The 27,948-nt window shown below is 38.9% G+C and overlaps 2 protein-coding genes across 4 annotated transcripts in view; one reads left to right on the top strand and one right to left on the bottom strand.

The window, feature by feature from the left end:
* XPA (XPA, DNA damage recognition and repair factor) overlaps positions 1 to 11,857 on the top strand; it is a 32,049-nt gene extending 20,192 nt beyond the window's left edge. The window contains exons 6-7 of one of the 3 annotated variants that reach the window (XM_031038669.2): positions 315 to 466; positions 5,022 to 11,857. In XM_031038669.2, coding sequence (XP_030894529.1) covers positions 315 to 463 — 149 coding nt within the window. In that variant the 3' untranslated portion in view covers positions 464 to 466; positions 5,022 to 11,857. Of the gene's footprint in view, positions 1 to 314; positions 4,997 to 5,021 lie in introns of those variants that run through there. The other 2 variants (XR_014140064.1, XM_006742912.3) reach the window with 2 other exon arrangements.
* On the bottom strand, positions 2,935 to 27,614 carry NCBP1 (nuclear cap binding protein subunit 1). Its single transcript, XM_081803248.1, has 18 exons — positions 27,466 to 27,614; positions 25,865 to 25,934; positions 24,973 to 25,188; positions 22,041 to 22,138; positions 21,247 to 21,310; positions 19,475 to 19,585; positions 18,625 to 18,689; positions 17,099 to 17,161; positions 16,766 to 16,840; positions 14,474 to 14,577; positions 12,346 to 12,468; positions 11,051 to 11,153; positions 10,157 to 10,250; positions 9,338 to 9,441; positions 7,072 to 7,186; positions 5,040 to 5,168; positions 4,342 to 4,455; positions 2,935 to 3,470 (listed from the first exon to the last, which is right to left on the bottom strand). The coding sequence occupies exons 1-18, from the start codon at positions 27,501 to 27,503 to the stop codon at positions 3,357 to 3,359; spliced, it is 1,800 nt and encodes a 599-aa protein (XP_081659374.1). The 5' UTR covers positions 27,504 to 27,614; the 3' UTR covers positions 2,935 to 3,356.
* Positions 27,615 to 27,948: the final 334 nt, after the last annotated feature.

Below are 27,948 nucleotides of genomic sequence, written 5' to 3'. Positions count from 1 at the left end.
CCCTCTCCTGCTGCAGCACCATTTTTCTTAGCTGCTTGAACAAATCCCATTTTTTAAAATCCCCTTTACTCATCTTCTGAATTTTGTTTTACTGTCCCTCTTAACCCACTTACCCCATTTCCGTATATCCCATTTCACGCGGCTCCAACAATGAGTAATTTTACAGGCCAAGCTGGCCAAGGTTCTAGAATCAATTTTGATTTGTTATAAAATTAATGTAAACCATATTTGGTTTACACACACACAAGCTTGATGGATTTTGGGATTCAGCTGAATAGCATCACTGAAAGACTGGCTTTTCCTTATTTTCTTAGAATTACGGCGAGCAGTAAGAAGCAGCGTGTGGAGAAGGGAAACAGTTGCTCATCAACATGAGTATGGACCAGAAGAAAACCTAGAGGATGACATGTATCGGAAGACTTGTACTGTGTGTGGCCATGAGCTGACATATGAGAAGATGTGACTAGTTAAGTGTAAAGTATTCACAGATGAATGAACACTCGTGTAAATAATGCTAAATAGAAATGTGTATGTTACAACTTAAGAGCAAGTTTCAGTTAGAGTCCAGCAGGTCTGGTTGTGGGCAAAATACTGGGTCTGGGATTGCTTTTCTCTACAATAGGGATGGGAGCGAGGGGTGGAATAGGTTCAAAAGGTAGATTAGAGCTAAAACTGAGAAATAAACCAAACCAAACCCTAGATTGGAATAGGAGGAAGAGCTTTTAGTAAGGGCAGAAGCAACTGAAGCAGATTCTTCTCCCAGGAAACAAGGGACAGTGGTAGACCCTGCGCCCTGGAGGCTAGCCAGGTCTTCTAGATGCTGTCTCCATGTGAGGGAGTGGGGAGCTGTTGTTGGCCAAGGCCTGACTGGACAGCAGTAATTGAATCGTGGCAGTCTGATCATGTTTTCTGTATCCTTACAGTTTACTACCATAGGCCCTAAGGTCCGTGTCTAGATAGCCCTTTTCAAATATGGATTAAAATGGAAAAACAGCCATATTGTCTTATTGATCAAAAAAGGTACTAAGTTTATCCTAACTTGTTAACATTTTATAGAGCACTTACCGTGAACCAGGTAGGTGTGATGCGAAATGGCTTACAGGTATTCTCATTTAATCCTGGGAGGGAGGAGATCTTGTGTTTACTTAGCACTTTTAAAGGAAGTTATAACCTACAGCCCGACATCACCCCAGGCATGTGGATCAAGTTTAGCTAGTCAGTTTTGCCCGTCTTGCCAAAAAGATCACAAGGATTTGTGCTTGACTACAGGGTCTGTGCATGACTTTTTTTTTTTTTTAACCTGTTCAAGTAAAGATAAACTGGATATTTTCAAGTTGTTCTTTGACATGGCTTTTTTAGTCCAGTTGCTGTAAGTAGGAAGTTTATATGTTTTCATCTTCCTTGTAGATCAGCTCTCCTGGAGATTATGCTTGAAGAAAGGCAGGTCCAAACTAGTCCAACTCAAATAGACTTGAGACTGTAATTACTAATTGTTCTCTAAGAATTCAACATAGAAATAAGTGTTGATTTTTTTTTTAACGTGCCATGCTAATTATTGATTTAGTAAAAATTTATTCAGAATGGGTAGCAAGACCTTCCTGGGACCACAGAAGAGCTTCCAGCTTGATGTCAACAGAATAACGAGGGGTCTAGGCAGCTGACAACGGTAATAAAGAGCCGTTGCGCCCCATGGACCTAGGTTCAAATTCCACTTTCTAGCTGTGGGCCTTGGGTGGGTTACTCCATGGGCCTCTTTTTATCTGCTGGGTGGGCACAATCATCTCTCAGAGGATGGTTGGGAAGATTAAATAGGGTGAATCTGTGGCATGTGGCACAGACTAGCCACTTGTTCATGAGCACGTATTCTCATCAGGACAGTATAGTTCTAGATTTGTCTAGTTTCACGTACGCTTCTATTCACTCTTTCATCACTTGAGGATGATCCCAGTATCCAGAGAACACTGACGGCCCAATGTATTCTACGCAGGTTGGCAAGTTCTTTCCTCATTTTCAGGTATAACTACAGATTAGTAAATTATACAACAAACTACTACTTTCCAGGAAGAGCAAGCAAACTTATTTTCATATGAACCACTGCCTGAATTATTCCTGGAAGGGAGATTAATTCTGTGAATAATTATTTCTTGTTTTAAATGGTATTTAAAAATTCTAGGAACTCCTATCTCTTGAGTAGACTATATTCTGTAGCCCCTGAATGCGGGGCAAACAAAAGAGACTGGGTAACAATATGAAAAATACTAATGCATCCTAAATTTATGTTAATAAGTTAAAAATATCTATGCTGTACAAAGGCACAGGAATACTACTTACCAGTTGTGGGGTTGTTGATAAATTTTTCCCAAGGTTTAGTGAAGCCCTAAAATGCTTGCAACGTGCAATGTCAGATAATCCCTTATGCTTATTTTATGTGCACGCTTATCTCTCTCAGTTAAGCTTTAATACTGTATAGGAAACAGGCTCAAGAATTAGTAATTACTTGGACCAAGTTCTGTAGAAACAAAACCCAAACCTATATATAAATCCAAGTACAGTTTTAGCCAATCTGGCTACTTCTGTTTCCACTTTAGCACGTACCTCACTAGTGGACCTTGGACACATCTGTCTCCGAGACTAGAGGAGGTGACCAGATGGCTCTCAGGTCACGGTTCCCATAGCTGCCACACAATGGACAGCCCTGGGGGAGACTTCAGAACGCTGGCTGGCTCTGTTTCACCCCCAGAGATTGTGGTTTAATTTAGAATATAACTGTAAAGAATTTGGGTAGTGCTACTCTGAATAACATTTCTTAATAAGTAAGGTCTTAAAATATTAAGATACTTGTGGAGAGAGAATTCCAAATGAGGGAAGTAGATGTTCAATAGGAAACCACTGATTTTCAAGTAGACTGAGATCATAAATCATGAAATACCAAAGTTTAAAAAACATTTTTAGTTTTATTTCAGCCATATTAGCTTATCCATGAGCTGTGAGAAGCTATGCTACTTGATAAGTAAATCCACCAGTTCTATATACTACTTTGTAAGCTGGACCTCTAGTGTTCACATACCTCAAATCACTTATCTTTTGTGCCTTAAGGAGGAAAAAATACCAGAAAAGTTGTATCTGTCACATATATAATACATCCTATGGTCATCGTCACATTGTCAGTTGGGAATTTTTGCTTTGTACGGGCAATTAAAGGTAATCAATGCTTTATTCTTCACTGTCCTCCTCCCCCTCCCCCTTTAATAAGTGAAAGGATGCTACAAGAAAGCAAGCATTCAAACCATCAAAAAAATAAGACAAATTATTTTGAGATATTTTTAAAAAATCTTGACGGGGGAATAAAAGGACCCTCAGGCCTGTAGGGCACAGAACTGCTGGAACACAGCCAGGATATGAGGGTCTAACTCAGCAGTGAAGAGCAGGTTCTCCAGGGTCACCATGTACTGCTGGATTATTTGGTGATGCTGTGGACACAGAAAAGGGGATGTTTAGGTCAGGAAAAAGACCACTTGAGCAATCTTGCAGAACACTTCCCTCAGCAGCCTGCCCACGTTGTGGAATGATGGGAAAGGGTAGGAGGAAAAAAGTGGTTATGCTCGAGAGGAAGAATGGGCTCCTGAAAAGCCCCACCGTTAAGAAAATATAGTTGGAAATAAAAAAAAGCAGGTAGGATGTTCATGGCCAGAACGAGATTTGAACGTAAGCGTAATTCATGCTTCAGAGCAGTGGCGGCCATAGGCGGGGCAGCTGGGTCCCTACGGAGAAGGACAAAGGTAGCCCAGACAGGGACTGGCCCAAGATTAAAAACCACCCGGGAAAGCGGATGAAAACTATGGTTGCTGAAACATGAGAAAAGATACTTCGCACTAATTTCCTTTTTTTGTTTTACTGGTTAGAGCATTTAAAATTTTTTTCTTTTACAAAAAGATAACAGATGACTGGCTAATTCTCTAGTAACTACTCTATAAAATAAGAAACCCAAACTTCATTTTGTCTGTTAAAAATAAATAGCTCATCTGTCTCACTGAAAATCCGACTTGTTCAGGCTATGTGGAGGGGAAAAGTGCCAGAAAATGCAAATCTCTTCTGTGTGTGCCTATATGACTTGCACATACTGAGACCCCTGTAGGCCTAGCGAACAGCAATTAGGAATCTGGATGGTAGAGGAGTCATTTAAGCCTAAATACTCTGATGAGCCCCAGTAGGAGCAAATGGACATTAAAAGGGCCTTAGAGGTACTACACAACCTCCTGACAAATCGGACCGTTCTTTAAAATGCAAAATCCTTGTGCCTGAGAATAGTGATGTTTATTACCTAATCAGTTTCCCACAAACCTGTAAGAAGATCTGCTGGAGCCTCTCTATACAGTTCTTATACCATGGGGTTAATACGCTGGTCCCATCAGTCTCACATCGTACTAAGTGCTCGGTCAAGATCATGATGAAACGCTGGAAAGGGGGTACAAAGTTAAAGCAGCGTTACAGGGAGGATTCTTACACTTCAGAAAAAAATCACATTTTCGACCAAGAGACCTCAAAGGCATTCCTGTTCCACTTGGTCTTTGTGGTACGTATTACCAACCTTCCTAAGTTAGTAAATACTGTCCGTCTAGAAAGGCAGGCCGGTGCCAATGTCAGTACACCCTTTTTGCAATACGTGAACACCTTTAATATCTAGATTGCTGTGCTTGTCATTTTTCTCAGCATCTATTTTTAAGGACCTAATCAGAAATGCATGTATAAACTGATCATCTACTTCATCAGAAGGGAAAATAAATGATCAACAATTGGGAGTAACTAAATGAGAGGTACTTAAAAGTATCCTCACACATTCTGTTAGAGCCTGGAGCAATGGTCCTGTAAGAACGCTAAGTAAACACCACAGACATGGTTACCTTCAAGCAGTAAACTTTTACTTCCTTTGTAAATTTTTGTATTTTAAACTTTTATAAATGATTATGTATTATGATTAAAAATCACATTTTTCTAACTTTTTTTTTTTTTTAACCTATCAGTGTCCCAAGCCAAGATACCTGGAATATGACAAGGAAGAGGTTCTTCTGTTCACTCTGAGCAGATTCTACTTTTTCTTGCAGTCTCTCTATTTGCTCCTCCAGAGCCCCATCTTTCCTGTCACTGCTTCTGTCATCATCGTCACTTCGCTGCAGGATGCACAGGAACAAAAGGAAAATGCCATTAGAATTCCAGCGTACTAAACCCCATCAAGTGAGGGGAAGGATGTTCTTGTGTCTGGTCAAATGCCACTTGCAGACTTGTATTCTAAGGTGCAAGTACTCCGCCACCCTCCATGCACACATACCCCCACCAGTCCTGTGGGCACTTGTCCAGGCCAGGGAAACGTTGCGGCACCCGTCTTGGGTAACAGCGCGTGGGGATGTCTGCATTCCCAGCAGAAGTGAGTTACACCTTTTACGAGACAGTCCGTTCAGGGAGGAGAAGTGTGTGTCACATTTTTCCTCCATTCAAAATGAAAACAGCTTTGAGCTCCATGGAAAATGTACAGTAGATTCTTGTTATTCACCATCATTATGTTTATGCATTTGCTGTGAACCCTGAATTGGTGAACACCGAACCACTGCTTAGGGAAGTACAGGGTTAGATTCTCAGGAGCCTTTTGGCTAAGATAACACACTGTTGTTGAGGCCCCATCTGTGATGGCCGCCTTCTACCCTTTATGCAAAATTATCAGAACCCTCTCTCTGTTTTTACAGAATTCTGCTTTTATCTATAACGTAGCACCTGTTATGGGGTCTGCCTTATTCTGTTGGAGGCAACTGGGTAGATCATCTAGCTGGTTTTTCCCTAATAGCACACTAAGGCTAGGTTCTAAATACTACTGCCCGGTAGACCCTTCTGTGATGAGGGAAATGTTATGTCACTCTGTGCTGCCCATCACGGTAGCCACTAGCCATACAGGACTGCTGAGCACTTGAAATGGGACTGGTGTGACTAAAGAACTGAATTCTAAATTGTATTTCATTTTAATTCACTTACAGTTATATGTGGCTAGCAAGTTACTGTGTTGGACACCACCTATCTAGAGAACAGTGTGGCATGAAGGAAAGTCCCTGGAATTTGACAGGCCTGGGTCAGATCCTAAGCTCTGTCACTTACCAACCATGTAAGCTTGAGCAAGTTACTTAAGTTCTCTGAGCCTCAATTTGGACATGTATAAAATGAGGATGACATCATTTACCTTGCAGTTATTTTAGTTTGTGAATGTGTGTTTATACACCACATGTATGTATGTATGTATCTCTATATGGAGACTAGCACTTGAACCTTCTATAGGTTCATGTAAGTCATTAAATTTGTTTCCACCTACTCTGGCAAATATGCACAACACTGGAAAATCCTGTCATGAAGAATACTAGGAGTACTATTATGTAAAATTGTGGAATGCAGCTCACTGCTTCCCCCCAAAATGGCTAACCATACTCAGTGATAGGACAAGTATTCTGTAAACCGGGGAAGGACTGCCCATCCCTCCCCACAGTAGGGGGGAAGTGGTACACAGTGTTCTCCCTGAGAAATACAAGTGTCCTCTTTCTTTCTCTGCTTTCCCTTTTGGGAAGGGCAAACATGACATGGATCCAGAGGGAACTATGGAAAAGCCAGGTTTGTGGCTTCTTTCCAGGTTCATCACACAGTGTAGGAGCAGGGAGCAACAACCCCCAGGTCCTTCCTCTCCCTCTACTTCTACAACAGTCTGCATAATTTGGCCTCAGAAAAAAGAAGTTCCTATCAAGGTAATGAACTTTGAATATTTTTTTTTTTTAATTTTTTTTTTTTAAGATTTTATTCATTTATTTGACAGAGAGAGAACAAGTAGGCAGAGAGGCAGGCAGAGGGAGAGGGAGAAGCAGGCTTCCTGCTGAACAGGGAGCCCGATGCGGGGCTCGATCCCAGGACCCCGGGATCATGACCTGAGCCGAAGGCAGCGGCTTAACTGACTGAGCCACCCAGGCGCTCCGAACTTTGAATATTTTTAAGAGTTTCTGGCATAGTTTCTTTGACCATTTATGAATCGACATTTAGACTTACCCGTTTGTGTTGCCTTGCAAGTTTTTCTTTCGCTTCTTCCAGCTCTTTCTGGATTTTGAGAACGTGTTTGTTCATCTTACGAATTGTGGAGTGCAAGATTTCCCAAACAAATAATCTTAAAGTAACACAGCATTTAGTTACTGTATGTTCAAGTACACTTACAGAAAATAAGATCTCTCAACTTTTATAATCTACTCATGCTGAAGGTCTTCCACTCTTTAGTAGGCAGAATTAGTCCTATTTCTCCAGCAACACTTAAAATTTTTTTTGTATTATAAATTGTGCAAACATCTGTCTCTACCCATTATACTCAGGTGAGCTTCCTGGAAGGCAGTACTGGGTCCTTGTCATTTTTATTTCCATCCCCTTCTAGACACGCATAAAAGGTATGTGTACATAACTCAATGAAGTGAAATGGCAAACCAGAAAAAAATATGTACATTAGGAACAAAAATATATTTTCTCTCTTCTAAATTTATTTATTTATTTATTTTTAAAGATTTTATTTATTTGACAGAGACACAGCGAGAGAGGGAACACAAGCAGGGAGAGTGGGAGAGAGAGAGGGAGAAGCAGGCTTCCCGCTGAGCAGGGAACCTGATGCGGGGCTCGATCCCAGAACCCTGGGATCATGACCTGAGCCGAAGGCAAACGCTTAACCATCTGAGGCACCCAGGCACCCCTCTCTTTTAAATTTAAACATCATGTATTGGGGTTGTCTCAAAATGGAAACCGAATCTGAGGCTCATTTCACATCCTTTATGCTATTTAACTATAGCATACATTCAGCCAATTCTCTGGAACATTTAAGGAACTTACTAGTTCACAATAGCTATCAACTGCTGGCCTTTTAAGAATGAGATAAATATATGTCCGCTTCTTTATCAGCAAATTGCTCAAGCAGGATCACCTTGTAGGTGCTTTAAAAAGTTTGTTGCATAAATGGTTTCTTTTTTGAAGCAGCGTCTTTAACTATGTCCATCTACAAACTAGTTAGTTCTTCCTAACCCCAAGATACAGTGCAGAAGAGGACTTCCCTCTATACATTTTGACTTGGATGATGGCAGTTTCAGTGGAAGATAATAAAACAGCTTAGTCACCAAACTCAAAGTCTAGTGCATTAGTGGACAGGGCATAAGAGCAGAATACTTCAGCTCTGGAAGGGGTGGTCAGGGAAGGCTTTGCAGAGTTAGGAATACTTGAGCTTAGGGTTCAAGAACAGATGGAGCTTTTGAGCCCTTTATCCGTTCAAGAATGCCTGTGTTTGAATTCTGACTCTGTACTTAGTTGTGACTTTGGACAAGCTACTTAAGCACTCTGCAACACTTTCCTGTTTTGTAAAATATAGATAATGTAACCCACTCTATAGTGTGGGGTGAGGTTGAAATGAGTTGCAAACATTAAGTCACTCAGGATAATGGCTACCAAATAGCCTGGGTGGTCAATTTTCTGAGAGTTTGCAAATCTGAGAAATGTTGTTGCCTTCATTTATGAACGCCAATCTGGCTGATATGATAACTTTCGATCATACCCTTGCACCCTAAGGATTCAGTTCATTTCAGACCAGTGTCCTCTGCAATACCGAATACAATGAAGAGGATAAAGGCTGTGGTGGATTTTTATATCCTTATAAGCAATATTCCTTTATTTCCTGTTTTGAATCAACTCCTACTGTTCCAGTCCCAATCAGTTAGAAAGCCTGTGGACTCCATGAGTAAGAACTAAGCTTAATGAAAAGTCTCTTCCTGTAGGGGAAATGGGTCTAGAATGAATCTCCTGCATTAAATCTAGGTTTTTCGTGACTGACGTGAGACACCTCCCTTCCCCATGGGCACTCAGGTGTCCACCAGACTTTTCCTCAATCCCTCCATGATGTATACCTAATCTACTGTGACTCTGGTTTCTCCTAACTCCTGCTATGCATTCCAGGTCCCCAGTTGAGCTGGAACTCTTCCCTGCGACCCACTGTCTAGTTCAGACCCTGACACACAGCCTGATCTTCTCTCCCAAGTCTGGATCCTTTATCAGCAATTCTGCTTCTCTGGCTGGGTCCTGATTCAATTTACAGGTGTGTCCTTAAGAGGCACTGCAAAACTGCCTGGCTGTGTATTCGCATTGTCCAGGAATCTTTTGCCAAGTCCAATTCTACCAGATTGGACCATTGGTATATTAACGATGTCTGAACCAGAATTTGGAGCTCATGCATGAGACCAAATATAAACGGATTCTTAGAGAATACAAACTTTGTAAAATAATCCACACTTACCTAGTAAAGTCTCGAGACAGTTCTGAAGAGAAGATCCAATTTGCCACTGCAGCACAGTCAACAATCTGTGTACGGATCATCTTATCTACTAGTACAGCAATCATCTACAATGAGAAAAGAACCATTAGGGTAAATCACACTTACACGGAAGCCACAAAAATCCCACGGCTACAAAACCAAAATAGAAAGTCTGAAATTCATTTTCAGTGGTTATGGAACGGATTAATTCAATCATTAGGTCTTAAGATTTATTCTGCACTCTGTTTGGCTCTGGTACTTACTATAAAAAAGTAAGAGAACTATAACGCCAGTTAAGATGGAGCGAAAAGAAAAACTGTTAGTGGTTAACATCTAAAATTTTTTGAAAATATTAGAGAATACAAAACATACAAACTCCGCTGAATCCTTAAATTAAAAAATCTAAGAATGTTTTATTATAAAAAAAAGTGTTAATATATTCACAATTACTTTAATGCCTCTTTAAAACATATAGTATGAAAACAGTAACTGAGGTCTGAGAAAGCCTCAAAGCTGGTTTGTAAAAATTGGGTAGACTTGATAACTATTTCCTAACCCAAGTGGTAGACTCTTCCAAGCAACAAGTATTCTTACTACAAATTTAAAATGGGTTGATCATATAACACTTGCTCTTTAATGAATGAATCAAATACCATGACTTCTACAGCATTAAAAAAACTACAGAGTTTAAAACCATTCTACAGACAGACTCAAATTTCATGTTTTAACACAATGGCATTAACTGCCTTATTTTTATACCTATATAGTCCGAGCCTCAGCATGTCCAATTACAATTTTTACCTGTGGATGGTTCCTCCAGACCTCAAACATAACTCTTAGAACATGTAACTTTCCTTCATCACTCTCAGCCAGGGTTTTGAAGACTTCATGAAACCTTTTGACAGTGGGGGTAAAAATACCACAGATCAACTTATTCATTAAGGATTTTAAGTTTTTCAAGGCCTTTTTGATGCTACTCAGTTTACAGTGTAATACATAAATACAAAGTAACTGAATGTTAACCATTAAGGATATAAAAGGTATGATTAAGAATTCATGGTCTGTATGAAATTTGTGACAAAATCTTAAAAGAGATTTTCAATATACCACCATCAGCCTAGAACCCCAGTTTCCCGTGTAGCTAAGAACAGGTGAGGGCTAGGGAGCGGTCTCTGAACGCAGGTGAAGCAGTAGCCTGACTGCACTGTCCGCGGGCACCCTGCAGTAGAGACCTGGTTTCTCCGCTCCGCTGCAGGAGTATCTGTATGCTCTTCCTTCTTCTGCATTGTCTGAGGTGGTAGAAAGCTCTGTCTATAGGTGTCAATCTTTGGGTGACTCCCCAAAATGTAGTTGGCTCTCATTTCTGCTTACCTTCCTTTAGGAAGAGGTTTAGACAGGGTGGGAGCTTCTTGACTATATATATGATTGTCCTACGGACCCAGGTTTCTCACTAGTTTCTCTAAAAGTACACATGAAAAAATGTACCTGCCATGTATATAGGCAAACGGTCCACACGGACTGACAGGAGCCAAACAGGGTGTTAGCTACTACAAACCAGAACCATTGTATTAAAATACAAGACAATACTAAGATCTTCACGTTCAACCATTTTAGCTAAAGATTACTGTATCACTGGTATGCACCAAGCAACGTGCCAAACCCTCAAAACAGAGTATATGTTCTTATTGCACTTACTTTGCAAGAGCACTAAAGGAGTGGCTGAATGATTTGGCTGCCAAGTGTAGCAGAGTCTGTACAAAGACCTCTATTTTCAAAGGGTTAAAGCTGAATCCTTCATCTGAAAAATATTCCACAGTAAGACAGCTAGAAAATATAAGTATAGCAATTCCTTGGTCCATCACCTGGAGCTAGATGGATGGCATGCTCACATCCAAGCAAGTCAGACATGTCAGTCATGTCTTTGAATACTAATGAAACAATAAAAGACCACTGCTGATTTCAAATAGTCAAAATATAAAACTAAGCATAATCTTAATTCTTAGTTTTTTGGGATTGTTTCCCTAATTCTTTTATATGATTCATTTCTTTTACAAATGCCACATAAACTTCCTTGTTCATATCTCTCTGTATGGTGGCAAATAATACATTAATAAAATAATTCAGTAAATACTTAACAGTTAAGTCTAAGTCTTAAGATGTCTGACAATGTCCAAATTTATGACCATCATTTCAACATATGCTTTCTAAATATATTTTCTATCATAATACAAATTTCTTAGAAAAATCCAAACAAAATCCTAGTAATAAATAACCCAAGGGCCATTCATGTTTTATTTTGATGAAGTCGTTTACTATGCATGTGTCCTTATGTACTCGTGTAACAAAAAAAATTTTCCCCCGAAATGTCACCCAGTTGTCCCGGTAGACTTTTCATCTGTTTTACAGATTTGTCTCTTTTGGTGCCAGTGTACACATTGTTTTAGTTACTGTAGTTTTCAAGATATCTTTTAATATGTGATAAAAGACAAGTCCCTCTCATCATTTTTTGTCTTGTTCATTTACTGATCAGATAAACTTACAAATCATTTTGCCTATTTTCCCATTCTCGCCCAGAGAAAAACCTAGGGATTTTGGTTGGAATTACATGGTACATACTCAGTATGTATTAAACATTATTATTGTAATAGTTTAAAAATTGGTGAAAAATCCAACTTTATAATTCACTAAGTCCTCCCAGTCAGGAACCTCTCTAAAGTGAAAACAGGGAATGTTTAAAAATCTCTAAACGGTAAGAGCATATTTTCCTTTGTGTTTAGTTTCTAAACTGAATGTAAGCTATGTCACAGGGAGGTGAGGATCTCTTTTTACATAAGGGAGAGTAGCTGGGTTTTAGGAACCACTGACACACTGAACAGGCCACTGGTTAGGAGCATCCACTGAGACTTAGGAGGAACTGACATTATGCTTTATATTTATGCTTTAACCTGGCCTATACATAGTGCCACTGAAGAAGTACTTAATTCCCTTACCGTCATCATCATCCTGGTTAGGATTTGGTACATCTTTCAGAATGCTGAAGATTTCATCATTGGTTGCTTTACTTTTAAAGGCAACAGCTAAACAGAGGGCAACTGAATGTCCAGGAAGAGAATCTAAGCACAGAATGGGGAAGAGGGTAGATCAAGTTTTAAGATTGTTCTTGTAAATAGTTAAATAACCAAGAAACTTAAACTTCTATGACTGTCCTTTGACAGTCCTCAAATCCCTGGGCTTTTATTAAGCTTTTAAAAAGCTGAGACTCAATGTATTTCTTTCATTTTGGTCAGTGCCCCTTCTTCCTCCTTTTCCCTAGGATAGTGAAGTTTGAGTTTGAACAGGGAAAGGCTGCCAATTTGATAGATTTGCTTTTGTCTTTTGCTTAGGCCATACACTTGAATCTGTATAAGCCAGATGCTCATATGCTGTGACTCCATGTATTTACTATTAGTTATTATCTGTTGAGTCCTTATTGTATAAAATCTGCACTAATGTATAGTATATGGCATCACCAGAGCAACTGCAAATCTTTTAATGTAAGGCAGACAAAGGGGTAACAAAAAGACAATCCTGACATAGAACAGGAGTTGCTAAGCATTTTGAATGAAGTCAATTACAATAGGTCCCATGTGCTGTGTGCTTTTACTTTAAAGTAAGAGAGACAATAAGTGAAGAAAAAGAGAAACCTGTCACTAAAGGGTCTACGTTGTAGTGGGGGAACCAAGATAGTCACAAACAAAGTAGCCAGAGCAACACAAAACTGGCTTGCTAAACTTTAGTATTTACAGAAGAGGAGCTTGGGCCAGACCCTGGAGAGAGCACAGGAACTGGTGAGAAAAAGGGCTTTCCAGACCGAGGTTAATGGCACAAATAAAGGCAAAACCAAGAACCATGAGCCCGGAATAAATGAAAGAGGAAGTGGCCTGGCTGGAGCAGGGGTCCACTTGGGAAGAAGTGACAAATAACATTGTAGGGACAACTGTTATGAGGGCTTTAACTGTTAGGCTCATCTGCTTCTACGGGAATAAAGAAAACTCAACGTTCAACAAAAGTTTGAGCTGTTGCTATCAACGACGACTTTACGGTTCTCTGGGCCAGGATAAGGCAGAGCTCAAGACAGCGCGTACGAGCGCTGCTGCACCAAGCTTTGCTCTGGCAGGAGAGCACAGCGGGAAGGGCGAAGCTGCTCAGTTAGGAAGGCTGGACGTGAGTCGGGGCTCTACCACTCGGAAGCCATCTCACTCTGGCTTCACCTCTTTGAAGATCTTCCTCATTGTAAAATTGGTCTAATAAACACATTGATTCTCTGCGTTGTCTTAAGGATTAAGTGACATAGTGACACAGCAGATGTACTCAGCATTGGGACCAACTGAGTTTACTTCAAGGGAAACAGGTGTCGTGTGAGGTGGAGCTGGAGAACCAGGGGCACAGAAGGCAAGGGAGATGAGTGAGTTTCAAGATGTAAGAAGGGCCACACACCATGACGTGGGAGGCCCACGGAGGAGCCATGTGCAGTGCCATCTGCAAAGACTAACGTGGAAAACCTCTGCACCTAAGTCTCTGCCAGTGATCACCAATGTGATCTTCCTTAAACATAAAGCACAAAATGGCATATCACAGGATAGGCCCTCTGAGTCACAGCATAATCTCAGACATGAGGTAACCAAAAAGTGAAAAAACCGTATTTAAGAATTTACTTCTAGAGGCATATTGCTGGTCAAAATACAGTCTATGTGCACCTATGTTCCCACACCTGAACTGGTATCATGTGATAATTCAGATACTCTCTACTGCCATGACAGATACACTCTCATCTTAATAAGTTCTGGCTCTACATTCAACTTGCTGTACTTAGCAGCATACTTAAAATAATGTCATGGCTATAACATAAACAATATTAAGAAAAAAATTACAAACCAATAATAACTAAGTAAATCATGAATCTTCAAAATGACAGGGCAAACAAAATAACAGTGACTAGTATAGATCACCTTTCAAACACAAAATATAAACCCAAGAAAAGAAAAAGTTCACTTTCTCCACCTTAAATAACTGACTTCAGAGAATACTGGTGTTGGTACTTTTAAAAGACAATGGAATGAACTATATTGTGTTACTTACTGCTACTTTCATCTCCGTACTTGTAAATGCAGGTTGGGTTTGCAGGACATAGAGCTGAGAAGGTAGGAGGAACAATATCTAATATACGCTGATGATAAGACAACCTATAATACAAATAAGAGCCTCAGAAAATACCGTTCATCAGTTCCCCTCTTTGGTACCTCTAACTTACCAGGAGAGTCCCATCTCTAACGCCCTGGACTCAGCTGACAGCCCAGAAGCCAAAGGGGAAAACAAGTCCTTTAAGCTTTTGTCTATGATAGCATACTGAAACTAAGGCCTTCTTCAAAACTTACTGGTTCACAGTGAGGTGTGGGCCGGTGGGTCTACAAGCCTGGTGACCAAGGATGTGGAGTGGTACTGGGGTAGGGTGGGGCAGAGGAGACTCCATGATGGGGAGACTGATTATACTGTAGCAAATAAACGTATATCAAGGCTAACGGGAGCCAAGTTTCCTACTGCCTGAAAAGGTATTTAGAAATCATGGCAAGGGGAAGGCTAGAAAAAAAATGAGATAGAGCTGGAGGGATACACACACCTAGGTGGATATGAAAAGTTATGTATGTGTGTCTGTGTGCATAAATGTATATACTATCTTTGTCCATCCCAAGAGCAATGAGCACATCAAGTGTCCAGATCTTGGTCCCTAAATACCATACTCCACTATTAGGAACTTGGGCTCTGTGAGGGGCGCCTGGGTGGCTCAGTCGGTTGAGTGTCAGACTCTTGGTTTTGCCTCAGGTCATGGTCGCAGGGTCCTGGGATCAAGCCCCACATCGGGCTCCCTGCTCAGTGGGGAGCCTGCTTCTCCTCCCGCTGCCCCTCCCCCTCGCTTGTGCTTGCTCGTGCACACATGCAAGCATGCGCGCGTGCTCCCTCCCAAATAAATAAAAAAAATCTTGAAAAGAAAAGAAAGGAAAAGAAAAAAGAAAAGAAACGTGGGCTCTGTGAATAGATGATTCCAGGGGAGGGGCAAGGAAACACAAGTTGGGTCTGGGACAGCTTATGCCAAAAATAAGGAAGTGCTTAATGAATGGAGGGGGATATTAAGAGAGGAAAAAAAGGACACAGGAGGCACAAGGGGCTCCCCAATAAACAAATCAGGGACAACTTAGGCATCAAAATTAATGACAGCAAGAGATTATAACTCACTGAAGGAAACAGAAATCCATTAGTCCCTACAGATATATAAACACAGGAATAAATAAATAAATGGGCTAAAAAGGATAGTGCTTTCTTACAGAATGCCAATTAATAAATGCAGAGAAAAAATGAAAAAAGAGAATCATTACTTGGCAGTCATCATAGTGGTGGCAGATAAAAGTAGCAGCTGTCAGTAGACGTTTGATGCAGAATAGGAGTATAATCTCAGGATATCTCCCACAAAATATTAATCAATTACAGAGGGAAAAATGGTGAATTTAAGGTGGAGAAGCCTGGCAGACATGGACATGACCAGGTGACCAAGGTTAACATTTCCAGGGGCAGGGCTCCTGGGCCTCCTGACGCGATGCACGAGGAAGACTATCAACCATGTAAGTCCTGAGTCTGGTTAGGAGCACACTTGGGGGCGACTCAAGAAAGAAAGGCCTAGATTCTTTAAAACACGAAAGACAGCAAAGAGTAACTGGTCAAGGGAGGAATGGGAAGAGAGTGACACCTAAATGCTACCCTTGTGATCCTGGAGAGGACTCCAGCCCAGAAAAGGAAAAGACATTATCGTGACGGCTGGCAAGGTTTCGTCTGCAGGCTGGGTGGCCGCACTCCTGCACCACAGTCGCTTTCCTAATCTGGAGGGCTGCATGCAGGCCACTTAGCAGCGTCTTTGCTTTGAGGAAAGATACAGTGGACTGTTAAAGGACATGGGCCATCACATCTACAGCTTGTTTTCAGAGGGCTTAGGAGAAGACCAACGTGATGGGTGTATACATACAGGAGGGAAAAAGAAGTGAACATCTGAACAAGTGTGGTGAAGTGTTAATAACTAGGGAATCTAAATGAACAGGATACAGAGTTCTTTGCACTATTTTGGCAACTTTCCTGAAATGTGAAATTATTTCAAAGTACATTTGACAAAAAAACATTGGCCTAATTCCCACAGAATCCAGATGGCATGGCTGCTTCATTTTTTAAGCCTATGGCTTGACTAAAAACTGAAAGGGAAGAGAGGCAGGTACTTGGATGTAGAAAATGATATTCTGGACATACATCACACATACAAAGAAGAGAACAATCCCCCCCATAGAAATGAGGAGAACTAAGCTAAGGAGAAAACACAAAGAACTAACTTACCTCATACATTTTTCTAGAACTTCTCTTACAAACTTTGGTTTGGGACTTTCAGGATCTTGAGTAAGACAATCTGACCTAATGAGAAAATGGTAGTTGTATAAGTTCTTACACATAATCTGCACTTATACCTAACGTGTACTTAGCTACAATGAGTTTCCCTGTACCTAAATTATTTCATTTACACACATACACACACACACACACACACACATGTATACCAAAAGTATTTCAGACTGTGTAGAAAATTGTATTTATGTTATAGCTTTAAATATTTAGTTTTCTTTATTACGATAGACTGCAGAGAAAGGAAAGATAAAACGTACAACCACTTACCAATCTTCCCAGCTCCAGCGGAACTGGAAGTTACTTAGATGATGGGAAAACCAATTAATAAACCTATAGAGAGAAGTGGGCAGGCGGTGGGGGGAGACAGAAAAGGACGAATGGTTGCAGTTTGTAACAGGAACTTATATAATCTTTCAGACAAATAAAACCCTATTTTATAGAGTTAAATGAAAATCATATCCCCCTACCAAAGCTGTATCTTCTGCTGTCACTTACCCTTTTCTCTGCAAATCTTTTAATTCATCTTCTCCCCCAAAATAACAGTCCCCTATTTCACTCGTTGTAATAGAACTATCCTTTTTAAATGAATAACAGATCTGATGTGAGTGCCTGTTTTGTGGCAGGCACTACGTATACACACGTGCGTGTGTGTATGTCTATACATTACACACACACACGTATATATATAGTTGAAATCTCACAATAATTTTCAAGTAATGTACTATCTTCCCCCATTTCACTGACAATGTAACAGAGGCAAAAGATTAAAGGAACTGCACATAAAACATTTTATAAGCGGCAGAGCCATAGTCTCTCATTACCACACTATACCCTTTTCACCACAAACAAAATATACATCTCTTTTCCCCTAAAAATACATCTGATCTATGATGTAAATCACCTTAGTATACAGTATAATGCTGTGAAATTTGTAAGAGTCCAATATGTATTTCCTGAATTTCAAATGGCATAAATGTGATGTCCAACACAACTCCTAGTTTTATTAATTAGACTGGGAGAAAAATCAGAAGACGCTTTCTTAAAGCATGTCCCTCACAGATCTGTAACTGCAATCACTGAAATTACTCAGGATAATAGGTCTGACATAGAGTAGGCTTACTGATAAAGTTCAGATATGCAATCTGAACAATGGACATGAAAGATCATGGTAATTGGAGAAATGTTCAGTACCTGTCCCAATCTGATTTGGGAAACTGACAGAGGTAAGAAAGAATACCAGCTGATGAAGGTGGTATCCAGGCCTGCCCCCAAAGAAGACAGTGGGCATGCAATTACCACACCTCTAACAATCCAATATGGTCTTTGGTATAAACTGAGTCTTCAAGCTGTAGTTATGCAGAAGCTAATTATTTTAGAAGCAGATACTATCTATAAACAAAAATACACACATAATACATATTTATACATAAGTATACAGTATTAGACTCTGCTTCTGCATAGGGGATAGTTAGTATAAAGCCTATTTTAAAAGCTTACATACCCAATTACAAAGGAAAAAGTATAATTATACCAAAGCACCAAACAAGTAAACAATGAATGAAATTAAAGAAAACCTCAGCATGGCCATCATTTCATATTGGAAGTTGTACTAGAAAGTATAATGTTACATTGTGAGTTTTATTATTATATAGAGGATTATTTTGGGGAGGCAAGAAAGAAAAATCAACTTAGAAATTCTAAAAAGGCAAATGTTTTACTGATCCAATTCTTTTATACAGCACAGGGAGGAGAAGCTGCTAGCCATCAGTACAGAAATAAGGCAATTACTGTACCTGTCCACACACGTAGTGTTCATCGTGTCCAAACGCATGTATAACATTTCAGTTGCCTGTGCAAGCTGTGAATTTGAGGATAAGGAAAACTACTCTCCATCCTTCTTCAAAATAAGTTGTGATAAAAAAAATAACATTTTTTAGAAGTCTGTATAATGACTAATAATGCTGGGCATCTTTTCATATAATTGATTTTTTTAAAAACAGCTTTGAGTAAGTTACCAATGATATACAATAAATCTGACCTGCATACACCCGTGAAATAAACACAGTGAATATATACATCACCTCTACTCTGAACTTTCCCCACGCTCCTTCGGAATCCTTTCTCCCCCTCCTCCCCTGTGTCTGCAAGCAAATATTGGTCTGTTGTCAATGGATTACTTTGCATTTTCTAGAATTTTGTGTAAATGAAATCACAGAGTATAAATTCTTATTTGTTTGGCAACTTTTATTCAGCATACTTATTTTGCAATTCATTCAAGTTGCTGCCTGCACCAAAAATTTGTTCCTTTTTATTCCTGAGTAGTATTCTATTGTACAGATATGACAAATTTGTATATTCATTCATATATTGATGGATGTTTGGATTGCCTCATTTGGGGTTATTATAAAGTTTCTATGAACATTAATGCCCAAATCTCTGTAGGGAAATGTGCTTTCATTTCCATTAGGTAAATACCTAAGAGTGGAATGGCTGGATTGTGTTTAACGTATGTTTACACGTATGTTTAACTTTTGAAGAAATGGCCAAACTTGCCAGGAAGTGATTTAAACCCAGTAAGAAATATTTAATAGTCTTTTAAAGCCAGGCCAAAGAGATTAAGTTTAAAAGCAAAGGGAAGGATACAACTTGGGGTAGAGAGCCAGGCTGAAGTTTGCACAGCTCGATGAGCAGTGTTGTGTACATCACATCAATGTGCGGTGGTGCTGGAAGCTGAAACAGCTCTGCAAAGATCACCTACAAAAGAATTCATGAGTCAGAACTCAATTCAACAGGTATCTGTACTTTCATCAGAAAGACCTCAACATTCTAAACGTAAACTCTAACTCCATGGCATTCATAATAAAAAAAATTCCTTTTTAATCTTTAAAATTATGCTCTTTAAAACATGGAGATCTGTAATTGAATACTGTAATGAAAATTTCATCCTTCTATAACTCAAATAAGAATACACAAAAATTAATGCTTATTTGATACTGCCAAAGAACTGTGCAATTAAATTCCAACTCTGGAAATATCAGAGTTGATTCAGGCAGGTGATCCATCAGGGTTTCATTCCTAGTAGTAAAAACCCTCACTAGATTCTGAGGATAGGAAGAGAAGACAGTCAAGTCATTCCAGGCTGCTACTTCAAAACTACTTAAAAAGAGATGGTGCCTGGCCATCTCTTTGGTAGTCCAAGATTTCTCTGCCATGATTGTTGTTCAGAAACTTGTTTCTACCCTCCCTATATAATTCATGGACCACCTATCTGGAATTCTAAAGCCTGGGTCTGCATTCCTTCTTCTCACTCCCATCTCCCATCCCTCTGTACTTCATTCTGATGAATTTTTACACATATTTCAGATTTGAAAATATGACTTACATTTTGCATTTCAACAGACGTGTCAATGAGTCAGGTTCATAGTCTAAACATGCTCTCAAGTTTTATAAAGACAGAACAAATGCAGTATTTTTAAGAAAGCACACAAATGCAGTATGAATAAAAAGTGAATCTGTAATACATCATAACTGTGCTCACTTTCATGAGTTTTTTAACATAAAGGAATAATGCAATCGACAATCTGACTCATGTATGTGTCAAGTGAAAACAGTTTTTTAGAACATAAATCTCTACAAGGCGTTCAACTTAACTACTACTATCACCCCTCTGCATGACCTAATATGGGGTCAAAAGCATCATCTTTTCTTCCTACTTCCAAAAACAATGGGCTTTTTTGATTTCGAGGAATACTCACACTTCTCCCTACCTTGTGTTACAGGGAATATACTAGTATGAGTATGCTAGCAGTAAGAAGCCAGATAAACACAGTTAAGGATAGGTTATTTGCCTAAAGTAATAAAATATTTTATTTATTTATTTATTTTTAAAAAAGATTTTATTTGACGAGAGAGAGAGAGCACAAGCAGGGGGAGTGGCTGTGGCAGAGGGAGAGGGAGAAGCAGGCTCCCCGCTGAGCAGGGAGCCCCACGAGGGACTCAATTGTAGGACCCTGGGATCGTGACCTGAGCCAAAGGCAGACGCGTAACTGACTGAGCCACCCAGGTGCCCCAGTAATACAATATGTTGAAGTATTCAAGCCAATTATGTATCTGGTAAGGGGACAATGTGCTGATAGGACTGGAGGTAACTTACACTATCCATGAATGAAGACATACTATATAAATAATTTATGGGCAACACAATATTCCATTTGGCTACTGGTCTCAACCTCCTCTTTTCTCTTTACTAACATGGCTAACAGAGCACCAAAACTGACAGCAATGTCCTTGCTCCTGTGTTAATTTTCAGTACCTGACAAGTTGCGAGGGAAAAAAAAAAGCCAAGAGTCTATTACACTTTAAAATCAGCAGAAAGATTCTGAAACTTAGAAACATGCTCCATGTGGAATGCATACCTCAACTATGTGGTAGTTCAAGGGGATCTTGCTCTTCCCTGGATAGCTCACCAGCTGTGCAGCACTATAACAAATGTAACTGAAGTTTAGTGAGTACACAAAGATACATAAAAAAATCAAATAAGCAGCGCATTTGGATTCGAGGGAAAGAAATCTTTTCTGAAATGCTCTAGATTTCAGGTACTTCACTTAATTAACTATAGCACAAACTACTCTGTTTACCACGAAGAAACTCTTTAATGCATCCAAAACTCCTTGAAAGATCAAAAGCAGTAAAAGTAATATTACTAAGAAAGCATATTCAGATCTACTAACTTTAAAAGTGTTAATAGAGTAGACCACTCCCCAAATACTATATTCCTTTCCACCTTAAAATCTAAACCAAAACTTTCCAAGGCTTAAGGAAATACTAAAAATAAACTTTTCCAAAGCTTGATATCTAAATGTTAGAAAACTATTAATATTCTTTTATTCCCGTAACATTCATACCAAAAACAGTCATTCAAGTTAGTTTGTCCACAGCAAATAGCAAATACCCACACAAAAAAGCCAACATCATGTGCACATTATTATAAAGCACTATAGTAACTTTATGAAGCAGCCAGAGAGATACTATTTGAGTGTGAAGGGCCTTGACAAAGCAAAGAAGGGTCTTTAGAAATTGGTCTTACTTAGCAAGACAGGGCATCAGGAAGAGAGGAAGATTTTCTTACACTCCTAACACATTTTGCTCTTACCAAATCAAAATTGCTACTTTTTCTCCACTCAAAAAGTTACCGTGAAAAGAATCTTACCAAGTCTTCCTTTCCTTCCAGTGGGACTTAATGATACAGTGAAGATTCTCTTCTATGACAAATCTTTCAACTGAATGACTCCCTGGCATTACAGGACCCTGGAAAGAAAACCAAATGTATATACTACAAATCTAGAGAAAGACACTGTCTTTCATTTGTCTAACAAGTATTTGAGAGCTTATTACGTTCCAGACACTATACTGGGTGCTGAGGATAAAAGTTCAGAAGTGTGAAAACTCCTATCACTGTCATACTCACTTCCATCGACAATACAATTAGGGTGGCAACTTGGCTTCATAATAAAGAATATGCATATTTAAAAACTAGAGTCAGCTTATACTCATTATACTTTACTAATTAAGAAAATGTATGATTTTGATATTAACCTATCATCATCCATCTCAAACCAAAGAGCTTATATTATTAGCTCTATACGATTTGATTTTTTTAAACCACGAGAGTGGATTAACTTCCATAATAAATACAGAGAGAGGAGAAATTTTTACTTCAAACACTGTATAGACATAAAAAGTCACATATGCGTTGAAAGACAGCCATAACTGGGGCCGCTGGGTGGCTCAGTCAGTTAAGCATCTGTCTTCCGCTCAGGTCATAATTTCTGGGTTCTGGGATAGAGCCCCCTGTTGGGCTCCCTGCTCACTGGGGAGCCTGCTTCTCCCCCTCCCTCTGCCCTCCCCCCCCACTTGTACTTTCTCTCTTTCTCAAATAAATAAAATCTTAAAAAAAAAAGACAGCCATACTATTTTGTTTAAAAAGATGATTAAAAAACATTACCTGCATATTTTTTTTAAGCATATGCATAGCAAACAGGTTCAAAGAGTTTATTTTTATTTACTTATTATTTACTATTGCAGACTTTTAATCTCCATTAATTTTTAATTTTTTCAAATAAACTTTTTTTTTTCCCCAGAGACCAAAACAAAAGAACCAAATCCTTTTCATTTTTAGGGAAACAAATATTTTATACGTTTATACTCTTCTGGCAAGGGAAAATGGGCACATTAGAGAGGCAACACCCATTAAGTATAAATATAAGTTTTCTTATAAATTAAGTACAAATATACAAGCAACATCAAATAAGAGAAACACATTTGAAGGTCCTATTCTAGTTCCTCTCATACAAACAAATGCCTAACTACAAAGATTCTAGCCATCTTATATTAGATTTCCAATTAGATATCCCTAATTAGACCATTACATAATGTTGACTGAAAGCCTTTCACTATATATGCAATATAGCAAAGTGGGTAGCAAGCTGATAATTCTGTACATATAACTGATTATCTGACAATGTTTTATTCTGAGACAGATTATACATATACTAAATTTTCACTGGCCAAAAGCAATTTAAGGTAGGACAGAAAAGAGAAGACAGGAGAAAGAAAACTCAAGTTTGATCTCAGGTGGTAATAGTGGTTCTCAAAATGGGACAATGTTGCCCTTAGGGGTCACCTGGCAATCTCTGGAGATAGTTGTGGTTGTTACACCTGACATTTCCCCTCTGGATGCTGCTGGTAGAGGCCAGAGGTGCTGCTAAGCATCCTACAGTCACAGGACAGCCCCCCACCACAAAGAATTCTCCAGCTCCAAACGTCAACTGTGCCAAGGCTGAAAAGCCCTGCTCTCTGCTGACTAGGATGTACTAAGCAATGGATATGGTACTTTAGCCAGAACCGATCCAGTGATCACCATGCTTGCTGCTGGGCTGTTCAAGTTAAGACAGTCATTCAAATGCAAAGATATAAAATAAAACAGAGTGAAAATGTGAATTTTTATACCAAAGGTTAATATCAAAATCATACATTTTCTTAATTAGTAAAGTATAATGGCTGTTAACAACTTGGCTTCATAATAAAGAATATGCATATTTAAAAACTAGAGTCAGCTTATACTCATCTTTGAGGTTTTTAAATTAAAAATATTTTAAAATATTTTTTTAAAGATTTATTTATTTGAGAGAGAGAGAGTGAGTGTGTGGAGGGGAGGGGCAGAGGGAGAAGGAGAGAGAATCCCAAGCCAACTCCACGCTTAGCACAGAACCTGACATGGGGCTCCATCCCAGGACCGAGATCACGACCTGAGCCGAAATCAAGTCGGATACTTAACCGACTGAGCCACCCAGGGCCCCTAAAAATATTTTATAATATTAAAAAAAACCAATTATATAGTATGAATAATAAGACAAGCTGTGAGGGTTAGAGATGGATAATCTCAAAAACTGGGTATTTTTTGAGGCGCCTGGGTAGCTTAGTCGGTTAAGCATCTGCCTTTGGCTCAGGTGGTGATACCAGGGTCCCAGGATCAAGCCTAGCATCGGGCTCCCTGCTCAGTGGGGAGCCTGCTTTTCCCTCTCCCTCTACTCCCCTGGCTTGTGCTCTCTCTCAAATAAATAGATAAAATCTCAAAAAACCAAAACAACAACAACAAATTAAAAAAAACCTAGGTATTTTTCTTAAAAAAGTCTTATTAATAATAGCTAAAATTATTGAGCACTTATGTGTCACATACTGTTCTATGCATTTTATGTTTTAGTAATTCAATCCTCATTAAATCTTTATTAGAATATACTATTATTATTATTCCATTACGAAACTAAGGTAGAGAGGAAATAACTCACTCAAGATCATATAGCTAGGATCTGACTAAACCAGGATTAAAACTTAAACCAGTCTGGCTGCTGAACCTATTGCACACTGTACTCTCAATCTACTTACACATGCTAAATAGAATTTCTTACATAATGAGGTGATACCATTCACTAAATTAAACTGTTAACTTCACTGCTGTTGGTCCTCTCAGATAATAAACCACTAGGAATTAAAATGTATCACAGGCATAATTCAAACAAGATTAAGCCACAAGCACAATGCAATATAAGCCCTCTGATAGGAACTTGTAGTTGGTCACATACCTCGGGATCATCCGTGTAATCAAACATTCTGAAGATGACCCGCGGCATCGGGTACACTGAATCTTCTGTGTGAGGAGGTGGTGTAAAAGGAGGCAGATTGTGTTGCAGTGCTTCACATAGGATGCTGTCAAAGGCAAGATAAGGTCTTAGGATGTGCCGCTCCTGCCAGCGATCCTTTTTCAATTTCTGAATCTGGGCCCACAGGCAATCTAAATACTAAAGACAGATTAATTTTTAGTAATATGTATATTTGGAGGTCATAAGAATTAAACTACATAAACCAAAAACTATTACCTTATAAAATACAGGATACAAAAGTAAGTGAGTTTGCAATTAAATATAGTACAAAGGAATGGTGCTAAGTTTTTGTTTTTAATTACTTTATAAAGTCTACCTGTCTGTAAGCTGTTACCGCTTACATTTTCAAATTGGGCATTTAAATAAAAACAACTATATCTGGAATCCCACAGAACAGGGAATGCTTTGATTACATTCTAACACTTATTAAAAATCCACTATATGCTGGGGCGCCCAAGCAGCTCAGTTGGTTGAAGTGTCTGACTCTTGCTCAGGTCATGATCTTGGGGTTGTGGGATCAAGCCCCATGTTGGGCTCCATGCTCAGCACCGAGTCGCCTAGATTCTCTCTCCCTCTCCCTTTGCCCAACCCCCCTACCCCCTGCCCCTGCCCCTGCACGCGCTCTCTCAAATAAATAAACAAAATCTTAAAAAAAAAAATCCACTATACATCTAGAGCTATGAGGAGCTGGACCCCTGATATGAAATGTGGAAAACTAGCTAACGTATATAAATGGAATGATTTGACTGTGTCAGAGATAAGAATCTACTCAAGAGCTGACTGTGCTTGTTATCATGTGACAGAACCAATTTACCTCTTCTTGTGGATGTGGTTTCTCAGCAGTCCATACTTGTAACATGGGCACATGTGTCTTTTGGCGTCTTCTAAACATAGAAATGAAAATCTACACTTAGGTTTCTAACAACATGAAAAGATGTTCAGTTGCTTCATAATTAATAAAATGCAAATTAAAGCAGTAAAATAACATTTTTACCTATCAGATTGGCAGATATCAAAAATTTTGATAATGTATTATATTGCTGAAATGTAGGCAAATATGCAATTTCAAACACTGCTGGCAGAGGGGCTAATTGGATATCATCTCTTTAGAGGAGATTTGGAAGTGTATCATCTCTTTGGAAGGCGATTCGACTAAGTCTATCAAAATTAAAATTGTTAAGACACTTCAACCCAGCAATGCCATTTCTAAAAACTCCCACTCTTCACAGATATATTTGCACATGTACACAAAGACATATACATACATAAGGATATTCAATGAGGCAATGTTTATAAAACCAAAAGACTGGAAATAACCTAAATGTCTACCAACAAAGGACTTGTTAAAGAAATTATGGTATGTTAAAAGAGTGGAATACTGTACAGCTGTTAAAGAAGAATGAGGCAGATCTATATACTTTTATGCAATAAATCCAAGTTATATTAAGTGAAAAAAAGCAAGTGAAGAACAGTATGTATACTGGACTACCATTTGTATAAAAAAGGGGAAGGACATAATACTCAAACGCTAGGATATTCATATTCTTTTAGTTTTAGTCTTTTGCAAACATCTACATTTTAAAAAGAACCAGTACGACTTTCAGAAACATAAAAACATTAAAGAGATTTATCATTTAAAAGTAGCTTAAGAACAAAGATTTTTATCTTTAGATTTTTTTGTAGCTTTATTTGTAACTGACTGATTAACAATATCCAAACAAGTTACCTATTAATAGATAGAATATGAAACTTATAACAAAATTATTCTGAAAGAAGATAAGGGGACACAAAACCATTACCACACTGCTGGTTAACCACTAAATTTGTGAACAAGCCCTACTATCAGTATACCTAATAAGACAAACCAAGTTTTTATGCCTACTTGGAAGAAATGGGTAATAGGAGGATATGAGACTATTTTAATTGACATGTGTCATTTACTCAAGAAGTGTGGGCTGGGTGGAAGTTAAGAGCCAATGTTTTAAGGACTTGGTCTGGGATTAACTTACACGAAATAAATACACTGTATATGCTAAACCTCTCTCTCAAATACTGTGATTCAGTAGGTCTGCAGGTTGGGGTTGGAGCACATTTAAGTACCATGGGTGATTCTATGCACACTACGATTTGAGAACCACTGTGTGAGGATAGAAGATATTTTATGACTTTGCAAATATGTACCAAAGCAGCTTAAAAGGAGCTATGTTACCAACTCCTTTGCATCAGCAAAGTAAGCAAACATTTGATTACTCTGAGGTCTCAATAAATTACAACAGTAGGGGAATGAAGTTACTCGGAGGAAGCCATAGGAAACACCACAGCTTATCTTTGAGAAATGAAACTGACACGGCATTACTAACAGATAAAATACAACACATTTATCATATCAGTAAGAACTATGAGCTGTGTCCTTACTTAAGATAGCTTTCAGTGTTGGCAAAGATGCGGTCCATCTCGGCATCTTTCTTTTCGTACAACTCCTTTCCAACCCAGGGCAAAGACGACAGAAATGCATAAACATACCAATCTCGCCGCACCTGAGGAATTTTTAAAAAGGCAAATTTAAAATATGAGCTTGTTAATTTTCAATCATATTGTATTTATTTTTGAATGAAATCCTATGGAAGCTTAAGTAAGACACCTGACTCCACCAGAGCATTTCTACCTTCTATTTTAATTTTATTAGACAGAATCATTTGAATTAACAAACAGATATCAAGAGAACCCACCACTATGGCAGTTGACTTAGCTTGTAGATATTAAGAATTTATAGTGTGATAATCTCCTGTTATCTTTTGGTTTTACTAAAAGGTCGCCAAGTTGGGCGCCTGGGTGGCTCAGTCGTTAAGCGTCTGCCTTTGGCTCAGGTCATGATCCCAGGGTCCTGGGATCGAGTCC

This window comes from Leptonychotes weddellii, chromosome 14 (assembly GCF_054177405.1).
Source record: "Leptonychotes weddellii isolate Sample4059 chromosome 14, ASM5417740v2, whole genome shotgun sequence".
NCBI classification, from domain to species: domain Eukaryota; kingdom Metazoa; phylum Chordata; class Mammalia; order Carnivora; family Phocidae; genus Leptonychotes; species Leptonychotes weddellii.
This window is presented reverse-complemented; position numbering and strand designations above follow the sequence as displayed.